Source organism: Eurosta solidaginis, chromosome 2 (assembly GCF_040869045.1).
Source record: "Eurosta solidaginis isolate ZX-2024a chromosome 2, ASM4086904v1, whole genome shotgun sequence".
NCBI classification, from domain to species: domain Eukaryota; kingdom Metazoa; phylum Arthropoda; class Insecta; order Diptera; family Tephritidae; genus Eurosta; species Eurosta solidaginis.
Window position 1 is genome coordinate 200,745,679 of NC_090320.1, and position 13,384 is coordinate 200,759,062.

At 35.3% G+C, this 13,384-nt stretch overlaps 2 protein-coding genes across 2 annotated transcripts in view; one reads left to right on the forward strand and one right to left on the reverse strand.

The window, feature by feature from the left end:
* Positions 1 to 1,086: 1,086 nt before the first annotated feature.
* Positions 1,087 to 13,384, reverse strand: part of LOC137240509 (UPAR/Ly6 domain-containing protein twit) — an 86,615-nt gene continuing 74,317 nt past the window's right edge. The window contains exon 3 of the mRNA XM_067766904.1: positions 1,087 to 2,069. Within this exon, the coding sequence (XP_067623005.1) occupies positions 1,855 to 2,069 (215 nt within the window). The 3' untranslated portion in view covers positions 1,087 to 1,854. The remainder of the gene's footprint in view (positions 2,070 to 13,384) is intronic.
* Positions 2,867 to 13,384, forward strand: part of Oseg5 (intraflagellar transport protein Oseg5) — a 140,755-nt gene continuing 130,237 nt past the window's right edge. Inside the window, exon 1 of the mRNA XM_067766903.1 lies at positions 2,867 to 2,925. Coding sequence (XP_067623004.1) covers positions 2,886 to 2,925 — 40 coding nt within the window. The 5' untranslated portion in view covers positions 2,867 to 2,885. The remainder of the gene's footprint in view (positions 2,926 to 13,384) is intronic.

Sequence of the window (13,384 nt, forward strand, 5' to 3'; positions counted from 1 at the left end):
CTACCACTTCTCTTGCAAGGTTATAATTTTGAGCCTAAATGCGACACTGTTTTATACCATATGTATGATCCACCCAAATTTTGGTAAAAATTAAATTATTGTTAGATTATTCAGGTTTACGTGAGAATAAGTGCGGTAAACTTGGTTTTAATTTTAAGTTTATATTTGCATTAAAAAAATGAGAAATTGTGCGGTCCGTCCACAGATTTCGGGTCGAAGGGCTATAGATCAGAATGGTACGCTCTATCCACTGAGTTATGGCATAATTCTGAACTTTTGGGTTTTATTTGAAAACCAGAGGTGTCCACAAAATTTTGTTTTTATATTTGTTAGATTCTTTGGTGTTGTTTTAAAATAATTTTGAAATTTTAAACTTTTGGTTCAGGACTAAACCTAAAGAACCAAATAAACACTAGTTCGATAGGTTCTTCAGTTTCTCTAGTTCAAAAATCGGCTACGGGGTATCTAGAAACAAAAAACTGTCATTAGCTTTAAAGACCTTCGACTATGCATATGCTTTCTTTCCCTATACCTTAAAGCCTTTCCCACTGATATTCCCGCTTGTTCGGAACTATTGGCAAAGGCAACAAAAGTAATTGTAAATGTTTACACCAGTTCGGAAGTATCGAAACAGTGCCAATAAACCAACTAGTTCTAAAGTGTAAATATTTATCTAGTTAGGAACTGTAAAAAAGGTAATACAACGGGGAAAATTTTCACCGCCTATGACAGCGCCATGTTAATTTTACCAGTTAAAAACAAGTAAAAGGTATAGAGGGCGCACTATTAGTGGTTCCGAATACACTTGAAGGTATCTACAAGATTCCCACATACGAAGGCTTTGGTGTGTTTTAGCCGTCTTAGCTTAAAGCAATTTTGATAGAATATGTACCTGTAAGTCCATCATGTATTATAATTAGTCTCCCCAAGTACTTGCCCTCAAATGCTTAATGGAGTACTCAGACTGTCAACGAGAGCTGCGCGAGATGGCCTGCCTTAGGACATCTTAGTATCAATTGAATTGGGTTAGTTTTTGTGGATATTTACACACATATATTATATATTATCCAAGTTTTAAAATTTAAATTCATTTCAAAATTAGTTACTTTATTTGGACATTTGTCATTTTTACATCCATAAATTTATACCATATTCGTAATAAGATAGCCATTCTAAGACAAAAGCGCTATTAGTAGAATTGATTTATTGAAAAAATATAATCAAGTTTTAATAGCCTTATGAATGTAGTCATGTATGTACATATATATAAATTAGGATAGTTGGTAAAAATATAAAGTATTTGGGCTATTGGTGTTATGAATGATTTTAAGAATTTTGCTTAGTTATTGTTATGTATTGTAAACAATTCTCATACTTTGAAACATTTGCTCTTTTTTTAGTGTAACATTTTTTATTGAATTTAGTTTTGGTGTAACATTAGTGTAACATTGCTTACATTATATTTCGGTTTATATGTTTCAAGTATTCATTAAAAAAATGTGCGAATTCGAGTAAAACTCTTTATATAGCGAAAAACGCATTACATACTAATTTGTTTAGAAAAATAACCTGAAATAGTTATTAAATATTCATGAGCTACAAAAGTACATAAATTAAAATTTAACTATTCAAAATTGATTTTATACAAATGTTTAGCTATTCATAATGTAAAATATTAATGTATGTAAATCAAAATTAAATTTCTAACTTAAAAAGCTATATTAAACGCCACTTTCAACTTCTAAAATATATTAAATAATTTTTTCTTCTTTTTTTAATTTACAACTAAAAAGCCTTTCTGCCTTCGAATTTAAGAAAATTCCTCTATAAACTCAATTTTCATTACGCCAATCTTCATTTGTTAATTTTAACTAAAATCGTGACAAACGGTAGCAGCATTAACGAAACGTATGGTGTGAAAGCAGTAACGCCATTGCATCCATCCGTGCTACACGTTTGACAAAAAACCGTTTTGATATAAGATGATGATGTCTCATGCCCACAACGATCGGAGGTATCATCAAAGTCCTCGTAGAAACAGGAGCGCGTTATAACCCGCTTGCCATAAACTGCAAAGAAAGGTAAGACAAAATAAATTCCATTAGGAATCGAATAATTATAAATTGAGGAGTTGCGTGCAAAAAGAGATCAACGTTCGAAGATCCCTTTTTGCGTAAAACAGCTCTATTCGAAGCGGCGGTCAAGTTTTACACCTAAACCAAATATTTGCTTATATTTTTGAACTGATTTCGTGACACTGCAAAATGTAAAGCTCTGTGCCAATTTTTTGCTTCGTGATTAAAAAAATGGCATTGACATTAGTCCATTGATTTACAAAAACAAAGTACATGTAAATTTTATTCCTGTTTGTAGGGATGTCACCGAGCTGCCACCTTGTATGGTTCCGCCTTGCTATATATCAAGAAAATCTTTCAAATATTACAAGAACAAAAATGTTATATCACCTCAAATGTGTAAAACACGAAAATCTCAAAACGTAATTTTCAAAGAAGATGACGTTCTGCACGCAACTCCTCAATTGTATTAATTTAAAATAGCAAGTTAATTATTTATTTATTTATTTATTTATGTTCAACTGTGTATCAAGATATTTAGTACACAAATATCTATATATGTAAATATATGTAACAAAGTTTACGAAATTGACACATTATCTAAGTTTTAACAATATCCAGTTCAAATAAATGTAGAGCTATATTACTAACGATGTCGACATGGACGAGTACCATGGTATTAGATATTTAGTAGGCCTGACAAGATTAGTTTCCAATAAATTATTTCTTTCTTGTCGTTGAAAATTTTCAATATGCAGGCTTTGGTATATACAATTAATTTTTATAAAATGCTTTGTATATGATGTCGGAATGGACGTGATTACGAGCAGCACTGAACCACAACCGTATGGTAAGTATTTATTTATTTATTTATTCACGGTATTGTAAACCTATATGAGGTACATGTATGGGATCATTATCTAAATAGTAGTGCTTTGCAATAATTATATAATAATTTCCTAAATTTATTGATATTTTGACATAGTTCGTTCTATATTCTCTCAATGATGTAATGAACGAAGATTGGAAGATATTGACGCTTCTTGCTAAAGAGACTGTAGCATCAAAATACTATAAAAGGCGGGGAACAGGCAAGTTGGGAACTTGTTTGATATAAAGTCCCACAGAGTGAAATTATATAGCAGTGTACTTATACTCAGCGTGCTTTGCACACAGAGTATATTAACTTTGGTAACATAACGGTTGGTTGTACAGGTATAAATGATTCGAAATAGATATAGACTTCAATATATCCAAATCATCAGTATCAAAAAAATTTCATTGAGCCATGTCCGTTCGTCTGTCCATCCGTCCGTCTGTCCATTAACACGATAACTTGAGTAAATATTGAGATATCTTCGCCAAATTCGGTACACGGGCTTATCTGGACCCAGAATAGATTCGTATCGAAAATGACGCCCAGTTTTTATATATGGGGTATTCCATCCCATTTCGACCAATTTTGAACCCGACCCCTTAAGAATTGGCTGAAAGTTTTTCTTCTTTTTCTAGCTTATGAAAGACGTTTTTCAGAATTTTTTCAAATTTTTTCACCCAACTCAAAAAAAGTTATGAATTTAAAAAAAAACACCGTTTTTGTTTTCAAAATGCTATAACTTTTTCAAAAATTTACCGTTTGGGGTCTTTTTTTGTTTTTTTTAAATTTGTTTTTAAATGTACTTTTCGGAAAAAATACAAAAAAATTTTTAAAGTTTTTTTTTATTTTTCAGTTTTTCGAGATTTTTCGAATTTCGCCATTTTTTTTTTTTTTTCTCATAAAAAACTTCAATCAATTCTGTAATCATTCCCACTAATCCCGGAGTGGGCCGATTTTTTTTATATTTTTTTTTTTTAATTGAAAAAAAAAATTTTCAAAAATAAAAATTTTTTGTATCAATTTTATTTATATAACAAAAAAATGTAAAAAAATGATTTTTAAATATTCTTTTCTTTATATATTATGGTAATATACAATTAAAATAACCAGGTTTAATGACTGACACAGTAAAAATGTAAGTTTTCTAAAAAATAATGTAACATATATAAAGAAAAGAATACTTAAAAATCATTTTCTTAAATTTTTTTGTTATATAAATAAAATAGATAAAAAAAATTTTTATTTAAAAAATTTTTTTTTCAATTAAATAAAAAAAAAATAATCGGCCCACTCCGGAATTAGTGGGGATGATTGCAGAATTGATTGAAGTTTTTTATGACAAAAAAAAAAAAAGGCGAAATTCGAAAAATCTCGAAAAACTGAAAAATTACAAAAAAAAAAAAACTTTAAAAATTTTTTTGTATTTTTTCCGAAAAGTACATGTAAGAACAAACTAAAAAAATAAGAAAAGATCCCAAACGGTCAATTTTTGAAAAAGTTATAGCATTTTGAAAACAAAAACGGTATTTTTTTTAAATTCATAACTTTTTTTGAGTTGGATGAAAAAATTTGAAAAAATTCTGAAAAACGTTTTTCGTAAGCTAGAAAAAGAAGAATTCTAAAGGGGTCGGGTACAAAATTGGTCGAAATGGGATGGAATACCCCATATATAAATGCGCCTAAACTACACAACGGAATAATGCAAAAATGCGCATACTTATGTAGTTTCCTCCACGGAAGTCCATAGGCATACTTTTATCTCGCTGGATGGTTGGGTCTATAGATATAGGCCAAAGTGTGTACCCGGGTACCCCAAGATTGTGTTTATACAATATGGATATCAAATGATAGCTGTTGATGAGTGCTTTAGTACAGGGTAATTTTTCGTACCCCTGGGTGACTAGGGTCCCGAGATACTGGCCAAAACGTGGACCCTACCCCTAGAATGTGTTTATACAATATGGATATCGAATGAAAGCTGTTGATACGAGCTTTAAAGTAAGGTAACTTTTATTGTGATATTTGGTTCAGTTGCATCAATCTGGCAAAACGGATAAATATGCATGTGAAGCTATAATCGGCAAATCTCTTTTGGTGTCCCTTTAAAGTGTTGCTTATTTCTGAGGCTGGTATTGGGACTATTAATGAGAATAAAGGGTGGAGAAGAATAAAAAGAGCTATAGAGAAGGGAAAAGAGGGAAGAAGAAAGAGACAGAGAAAGAGATAGAGTTAGACGAAAATAGAGAGATAGGAATAGATGAGTAAAAGACGGAGAGAGAGAAAGGGACGCAGAGTATGAAAAAGGCAGAGGGATGAGTGAATTAAAGGGTAAGTAAAGGGGAAGAGAGGAGGAGTGAGAGTAAGAGGTAAAAACTTCTTAAAAATTATGCAGACAAACCAAAGTTAGGGCCAAAATAGCATCTAGCCTTGTTAAATGAAGTATGTATTGCAAGTTGCCAGCAGAAAGCATTAGTGCATTCCATCGAGTTCGACAGACAAAATCCAAATGAAATAATAACTAGTATGAATAACCTCGAAAAATTCGAGTCAATGACCGCAGAGAATAAATCGAGGAGTAATAAAATTAGTCACAATATTTATCGAGTATTCTAAACATTCTTACAGCTAGCTATTTTCCCAAAGTTAAAAACAACCAAATCCTACGAATACTAACGATGGAATTTTTTAATTAATTTTAATATCTAATTATCGAAATAAAATTTTTTTATTTGGCCTACTCAGGTCAAATGTCGTAATATGTCCAACGATTTTCAAAATGCCACAAGCTAATTAAATTTTGGTCTTCACAATACCAACTCGTTACAAACTTCTAACTAACATCTTACATAGCAGCAAGTTCGCCAAAAAAGAAGACAAATCACTGGACAAAAAAAAGTTATGACCAACCATAAAATGCAACGTGTGCTGGCTAAAATGGGCGCAACTGTTAACTCAACTCCAAATTTAGGTGGTCAACAACAACCGGCAAAGTGATTGCGGTTGCGTGAGATGAGAGATAAATGAAGCAGAAAAGGAAATACTAGAAAAACGCAAAAAAGTCGTAAAAAAATATAAAAAATGAGAACTAAACCTAAATAAAGTTTAAAAGAACGAAGAAAAACTTATACACCATAAAAACTTTACAGTTATTTTACAGCTCACTGCAGCCAATATCCAACAATTAAATTTTCTGAGGATTAACTTCAGTTGTTGTACGCTATCGGATTTGGGTTTTGTATTCTTTAACAGAATTTAGCGTTTTTGACCATATATTTTAATTAATATTTCATATTTGCTAACACTCAACAATTTTATAACGGTGCAGCCACAAGTAAGAATTGGGCAGCGAAGCTTTGAGTGAAGATGGCAAGAAAATTTTCTCGAATTGTTTTTTTTTTTCAATAGTAACCCTACAAAAAAGACGATAAGTATAGGATGAATCCGGGATGAGTAGCAAAGGAGCATGCGACTTTACCAAGTATCGATTTTTTTATGTGCGTTGAACTGGTCCATTTTGCTAGAGCACGTCTTATGGGTAGACTTATTGTTATTGTTTTTGCCTGAACGAGTATATCAGAGGGGTCTGCGCCACTTTTTAAGGATTTAAGGAAGCTGTAGATATATGTTCACGAGGAGTATATCTATGCTAGGTTGGGTTAGGTTAGGTTAAGAGGGCTGGCATAGAATCTCCATAACTCTTCCACTTGGACACATTTTTGACTGTTGTGAATGAAATGGACTTTCACGTATAAACTTAGCTAGGAGCTAAATGTCTGCTTAGCAATCTGTGTTATATTTTCTGCAGTCCTGGTACTCGGAAAAGAAAGTGACGAATGGACTTCCCTTCCTCCTCATCCTAAACGTGGCTGCAGAGGAAGCTTATTGGAATGCAGATTTCTTAGTTCTTATTCTTATTAGTTATTCAAACCTGGCCACAAGGATCATCCCGGTTTGTCAGTATTTGACTAACAATAGGGATTCAGGGGATCGCGCATTGTTAAATCCAATAGTTAACCTTAACTACCCGTGGCGTTTCCTGTTATTTAGCAGGGGAGGCTTTAGCGGCCCCATTTTTCTCACGAAAAAAGTGGGCTGGATGACCTAAAAGGTGCAACGTTGTCCTATAAAAAACTCACTCAAACTTTCATGGAGTCTCGTTATCGCTAAAATAAGTAGAAGAAGAACCATATGGGAACGAAAAAAAAAGAATTGTCAGCTTTAAGTTCGTTGACCTCATAGCGTATTCCTCGATTATTCTCAGGGAGTAATCTAGCGCTGTGCGTACGGAGTTCCTCCCCCAGTATAAATATATTTTCAACCATTCCTGGCATCTTATCATCAAATTGCTTCCTTTCATTATTGCTCTACCTGGGGCCCAGCAAAAGGAGTCATTGAGATGCGCTCTGGACGCCAACTCAGCACCTGCATCAAAATCTTCTTAAGCATTTCTTTGCCAATTGACCAAATATGTTAAGATATCTTTAAGAAATTCTAGAAGCACTAACTTGGGCTTAGAATGTTATGAGACGTTTAGCCACCAGCATCTTGACGGGCTTGCAAGTTATTGGAAATTGTTATATGTGGTCCTATGGAAATTGTTATATGTGGTCCTATGGAAATTGTTATATGTGGTCCTATGGAAATTGTTATATGTGGTCCTATGAGAAAATTTAACCTAGTTTGAAATATTGCCTTTTAACTTTGTTGTCGAATGAAAAACTTCGGTCTAAGGATAGCGAACACATTCATGATAGACAGAATCAGCTTCAGCATACGGGTTTTTGTTAAAATAGGTGCATGCTTAAGCCTAGACAGAGTTTACATATCGACTACCGAGTGGATTATCATCCTATCTCGGTCGCTGTTTCGAAAACGCCCCATTTGAGAAAAACTTTCCATAAGTACTATACATATAACGGGATCTTCATGTTCAAACTTAATATCTAATCGTTAATTAGACAACTAGATTGCCCATATACATTTCTCCCTTCGATAATCGATAATTATGAACAAATTTTAGATATTCGGATTTTTTTCATAGAAAAAGTTCCACCTCTAGAGTATAATCTTTAATTGGAAGCACAAAAAAAAGAGAAGAGAATTTTACAGAAAATAATCTAGTTCACAGGGATGGAATATATGTAAACACGTAGATTATCGATTGATGATTTATTGTAGATTAAGGCATGTGTGAACGTGGTCTACCGCCCCATTTCAAAATTTGTTTCAAGAACTCCCTATCTGGGTGTAAATAAAATTTTTTAACCTTACTTGGGGCGATTACGAAAATTTTTTGCGATAACGCGCTCTTCAATGGAATTCTGACATAGTGAGTTTTTGAGACAAACTCCGAAAGAGGGTGTTTTTAAAAAATATTGTCAGATAGGGCGTTTTTGAACTGGCAGCCGGGACAGGCTGGTATTCCACTCAACCATTGATATATCGAGATTATCTTAATTTTCGTACGTATTAAAAATCTGTAGTTAAATAAGTAGATTTCCCATACACATTAGAAAATTGGTAACACTGAAAATGTTCTAGAAATGCCCTTGTCAGGTTTCATATCTAAAAGGAAGCATAAAATAAAAGAGAATGTCAAAAAAATAGTCCACAGAATGGCCGACATATAGATTTGAGCTTTACTAATCTTTTCGTTTCTAGGGACGGGAATTTTATATAAAAATTTAAAAAAAATTTTTTGCATTTATACTAAATTAGCACATGTTTGAACACGGTCTTGCATTAAAACTAAAAAACAAATTAAATCATTATTCTTTTAAGTTATCTCTGCTTCGTGTCGCTCAGTGTCATTTTGCTTGGTTTTTACCCGCTTTTTAACTTTTGTTAAATTATTGTTTAAATTTTTTGTTGTTGACTGAAGTTGTAATTGCAGTTTGTGTTGTTATGATTGTTTGCACTCATTACTGGGACAACAACTTAATTACTTTTCTATGGAGTTCGCGTTGTGTCGTTTTAGTAGCTTAGCTTAAGCAAGTGCTTGTGTCTTAATGTGTAATTTGTTATTCTTCTATTTCTATGTGTTTTTCCATAAGGGTAAGATGTTTTCAAGATTGGTACGGCAATTATGAAAATCGTTACAGTTATTAATTGTCAATTAAAGCATGGATTTTCCTATTTGACTTTCCGAGCAATAACTAGAAGTTAAGTGAATTATTTTTCTGGACAAAGAATTAGTATATAATTAGACTGGCTACTAAGTGCTTAGCCAAATGAAAAAATCTCAAGAGAGTTCATTAGCAACCCACAGCTGTTATTGGGACTTATTTGTAGGGATTTACATGTATAAAGAAATAAAACTTTTTATTCTTATTCAATAAAAAATCAGCAAATTCCTGATAGATGAAACAAAAATATATGAAATATCTAGCAGATCCGGCAGGCGTTGTTCTGCCCTAAGTGTTAACCTCATACTCTCCCTCCCACTCTACCCACCTATTCTTTACCCTTTTATTCACTCCTCTCTTTGCGTCTCTTTCTCCCTGTCCGTCTTTTCTATCCCTTCTCTCCGGCTTCTTATCCCTCCCCTGCTCCATCTATACCTATCTCTGCCTTTGTCTAAATCTATAACTTTCTCAGTTTCTCTCGTTTTTCCTATCTCTAGTTCCTTTTATTCCTCTCCATCTCTTATTCCCAGTCACAGTCCCAGGTGGTTGTATGTATTTCTGAATGCTGTTTCATAAAAAAACAAGTAAGGAAGGCTAAGTTCGGGTGTAAACGAACATTACATACTCAGCTGAGAGCTTTGGAGACAAAATAAAGGAAAATCACCATTTAGCAAATGAACCTAGGGTAACCCTGGAATGTGTTTGTATGACATGTGTATCAAATGAAAGGTGTTAATGATTATTTAAAACTTAGTGGGCCTTAGTTCTATAGGTGGACGCCTTTTCGAGATATCGCAATAAGGGTGGACCAGGGGTTACTCTAGAGTGTTTGTATCAAATTAAAAGTATTAATGAGGGTTTTAAAAGGGAGTAGCCTTTAGTTGTATATGTGAAGCCATTTTCGAGATATCGACCAAAATGTGGACCAGGGTAACCCAGAACATCTTCTGTCGGGTATCGCTAATTTATTTATATATGTCATACCACGAACAGTATTCCTGCCAAGATTCCAAAGGCTTTTGATTTCGCCCTGCAGAACTTTTTCATTTTCTTTTACTTAATGTGGTAGGTGTCACACCCATTTTACAAAGTTTTTTCTAAAGTTATATTTTGCGTCAAAAAAACAATCCAATTGCCATGTTTCATCTCTTTTTTCATATTTGGTACAAAATTATGGCATTTTTTTTCATTTTTCGTAATTTTCGATATCGGAAAAGTAGGCGTGGTCGTTGCCGGATTTCGGCCATATTTTATACCAAGATAAAGTGACTTCAGATAAGTACGTGAACTAAGTTTAGTTAAGATATATCATTTTTTGCGCAAGTTATCGTGTTAACGGCCGAGCGAAAGGACACACGGTCGACTGTGTATAAAAATTGGGCGTGGCTTCAACCGATTTCGCCCATTTTCACAGTTATCGTCATAGAATCTATGTCCCTACCAAATTTCACAAGGATTGGTAAATTTTTGTTCGACTTATGGCATTAAAAGTATTCTAGACGAATTAAATGAAAAAGGGCGGAGTTACGCCCATTTTGAAATTTTCTTTTATCTTTGTATTTTGTTGCACCATATCGTTACTGGAGTTAAATGTTGACATAATTTACTTATATACTGTAAAGATATTAAATTTTTTGTTAAAATTTTACTTTAAAAAATATATTTTTTTAATTGGGCGTGGTCGTTCTCCGATTTTGCTAATTTTTATTAAGCATACATATAGTAATAGGAGTAACGTTCCTGCCAAATTTCATCATGATATCTTCAACGACTGCCAAATTACAGCTTGCAAAACTTTTAAAGTACCTTCTTTTAAAAGTGGGCGGTGCCACGCCCATTGTCCAAAATTTTTCGAATTTTCTATTTTGCGTCATAAGGTTAACGGACCTACCAAGTTTCATCGCTTTATCCGTCTTTCGTAATGAATTATCGTACTTTTTCGGTTTTTCGAAATTTTCGATATCGAAAAAGTGGGCGTGGTTGTAGTCCGATTTCGTTCATTTTAAATAGCGATCTGGGATGAGCACGCAGGAACCCACATACCAAATTTCGTCAAGATACCTCAAAATTTACTCAAGTTATCGTGTTTACAGACGGACGGATAGACGGACGGACGGACATGGCTAAATGAATTTATTTTTTCACCCAGATCATTTTGATATATAGAATTCTATATCTATCTCGATTAGTTTATGCCGTTACGGATCACCGTTATGCGAACAAAGTTAATATACTCTGTGAGCTCTGCTCAGCTGAGTATAATAAAAATTTGTACAAAACAAGGGATGGACATTCCTTAATATTTTGGGGAATGAAAAATAGATAATTTTCAATTCTCAGCCCTGCTCAATATGTTCAAGGAGGTCAGCCACAAAACAGTTTATATACATATAAGATGTATCCATGTGAAACACCAGTATGAAACAGAATATAATAGTACCTGGGTGACGGCCAAGGCTTAAGTTTCCCTAATCTTATGTTTCTTGGGCAGGTCTTTCCAATCATTGCCAAGAACTTGATTTTTTAGCATTTTGACTAGGTTTTTCTCAAAATCTGGAACTCGTGAATCTTTGACTTGCAACTGTTTGTAATCAGCATAAACAAGTTTGGGAAGTACAGATTCTATTTTTGAATTATATATCTCCTATAAATTGCCAAGGGGGCTAAGATACTTGGCTTGGATATCATAAGTGGTTCCAGGCTCTGGATCAGGGGCTGTTATCAGTCTTAGACGGGCCATAGTGACGAATGTCACGCGTGATTAGTTATCACGTCCTGCAGGAGGTGCACCTGCTTCTATTGATAATGGCGGAGGACAACTCGACAAAACCCGCACCCCTGAGTCATTGTGCCGAGTTCAGGGGAGGGACTCTTTAGGAGTCAAGATCGGTACAACACGGTGCCGAACTGGATGGTTCAGGGCTTTTGATTATTGACATTGAATTTTGACTTGATGACTTTAGGCTGGTAGGTGCGGTATTCTGCCACCTTAGTCGGTCGGGGTGAAACCCTACCGAAATGGATGGTAGGCTAATGCTACACCTGCCCACGTCCTGTTAAAACCGTGGCGGGTCTCAAGGTATGTTCCGGCTCCGTCGCCATTAAGTTGGTGGTGTAGGTGCGGTTGAAAATTTTCCCGCTTCGCGTCCGGTCTGGCTCTGAACGCATTACTCATAAGGTAATGCGTCAACCCTCGCGTGGCCTCAATGCGTAGCATAGATAACCACGATACCGTTGAAGGTTGACTACACAATCGGCTCCGGATAGCGGCATTGAGGGGGAACTTTTTGGAATGGACACGACTAACACGAATCCGCCAAGGATGGGGTGCGGAAGAAGGGCGGTTTTGATGGAAATCCGTCAAATCAATCTTCAGCGCTCTAAGGAGGCTTCGCTTGCTCTGCCTTGAAAAATGCGGAGTGGATATAGTCCTTGTCCAGGAGCCTGGCTGAGTAGTAACGGCAGTAAGATTTCTGGACTAAGGACTGGAAAATTCAACACCTTGGTGCATGGGGAGGCAGTTAGGCCTAGAGCCTGTGCGCTTGTTAAAAAAGAGATTAAAGCTTTTATTCTCTCTAATTTCAGCAATGCTGACGTAACCACGGTCTGCCTCGAGCGAGGAAGTAATGAAATGTGAGTGGTCTCAGCGTACATGCCCACGGGGACGTAGCGGGACCACCACCTGCGATACTGGGCGAAATCACCGCTAAAGCAAGGCGGAGAGGTGTTGGCGTGATCATCGGTGCCCATCTTAGCGTCTGTGGAAGCTCGGATACCAACACTAGAGGTGAGTCTTTATTTACTTTTATTGTAGATGAGGGTCTTTATATATGTAACAGGGGGAATGAACCGACTTTAATTACTGCGGTAAGGGAGGAGGTCCGGGATCTAACCCTGGTTAGTAGATAACTGGAAGGTCGGATATCTGGCTGGAGGGTTCTCAACGAGCACTCCTCCTCTGATCACCGACATATTCAGTTCTCGGTGAACGAAGAACGTCCCGGTAAAATATCTTTTAGGTACGCTAGAAGTACTAACTGGGACTTGTATTGTAGGAAGCTGGGAGAGCTATTGCAAGCCGCCCTGGTGACCGGATTCTCTTGACGATCTAAGAGTGTCCAGTCGGCTGCTCTTCAACAGAGCCAGGAGGAGTAAATTACCCTCGGACTGGGAGCTCTATAAAGTGAGTCTGGGGATTTATAAATATGAGAAAAGGATAGCCAAGCGAGATGCATGGCGAAGCTTCTGCGAAAACGTAGAAGGCTGCAATGAATCCGCGAGGCTTAGAAAAATACTCTCTAGGAATC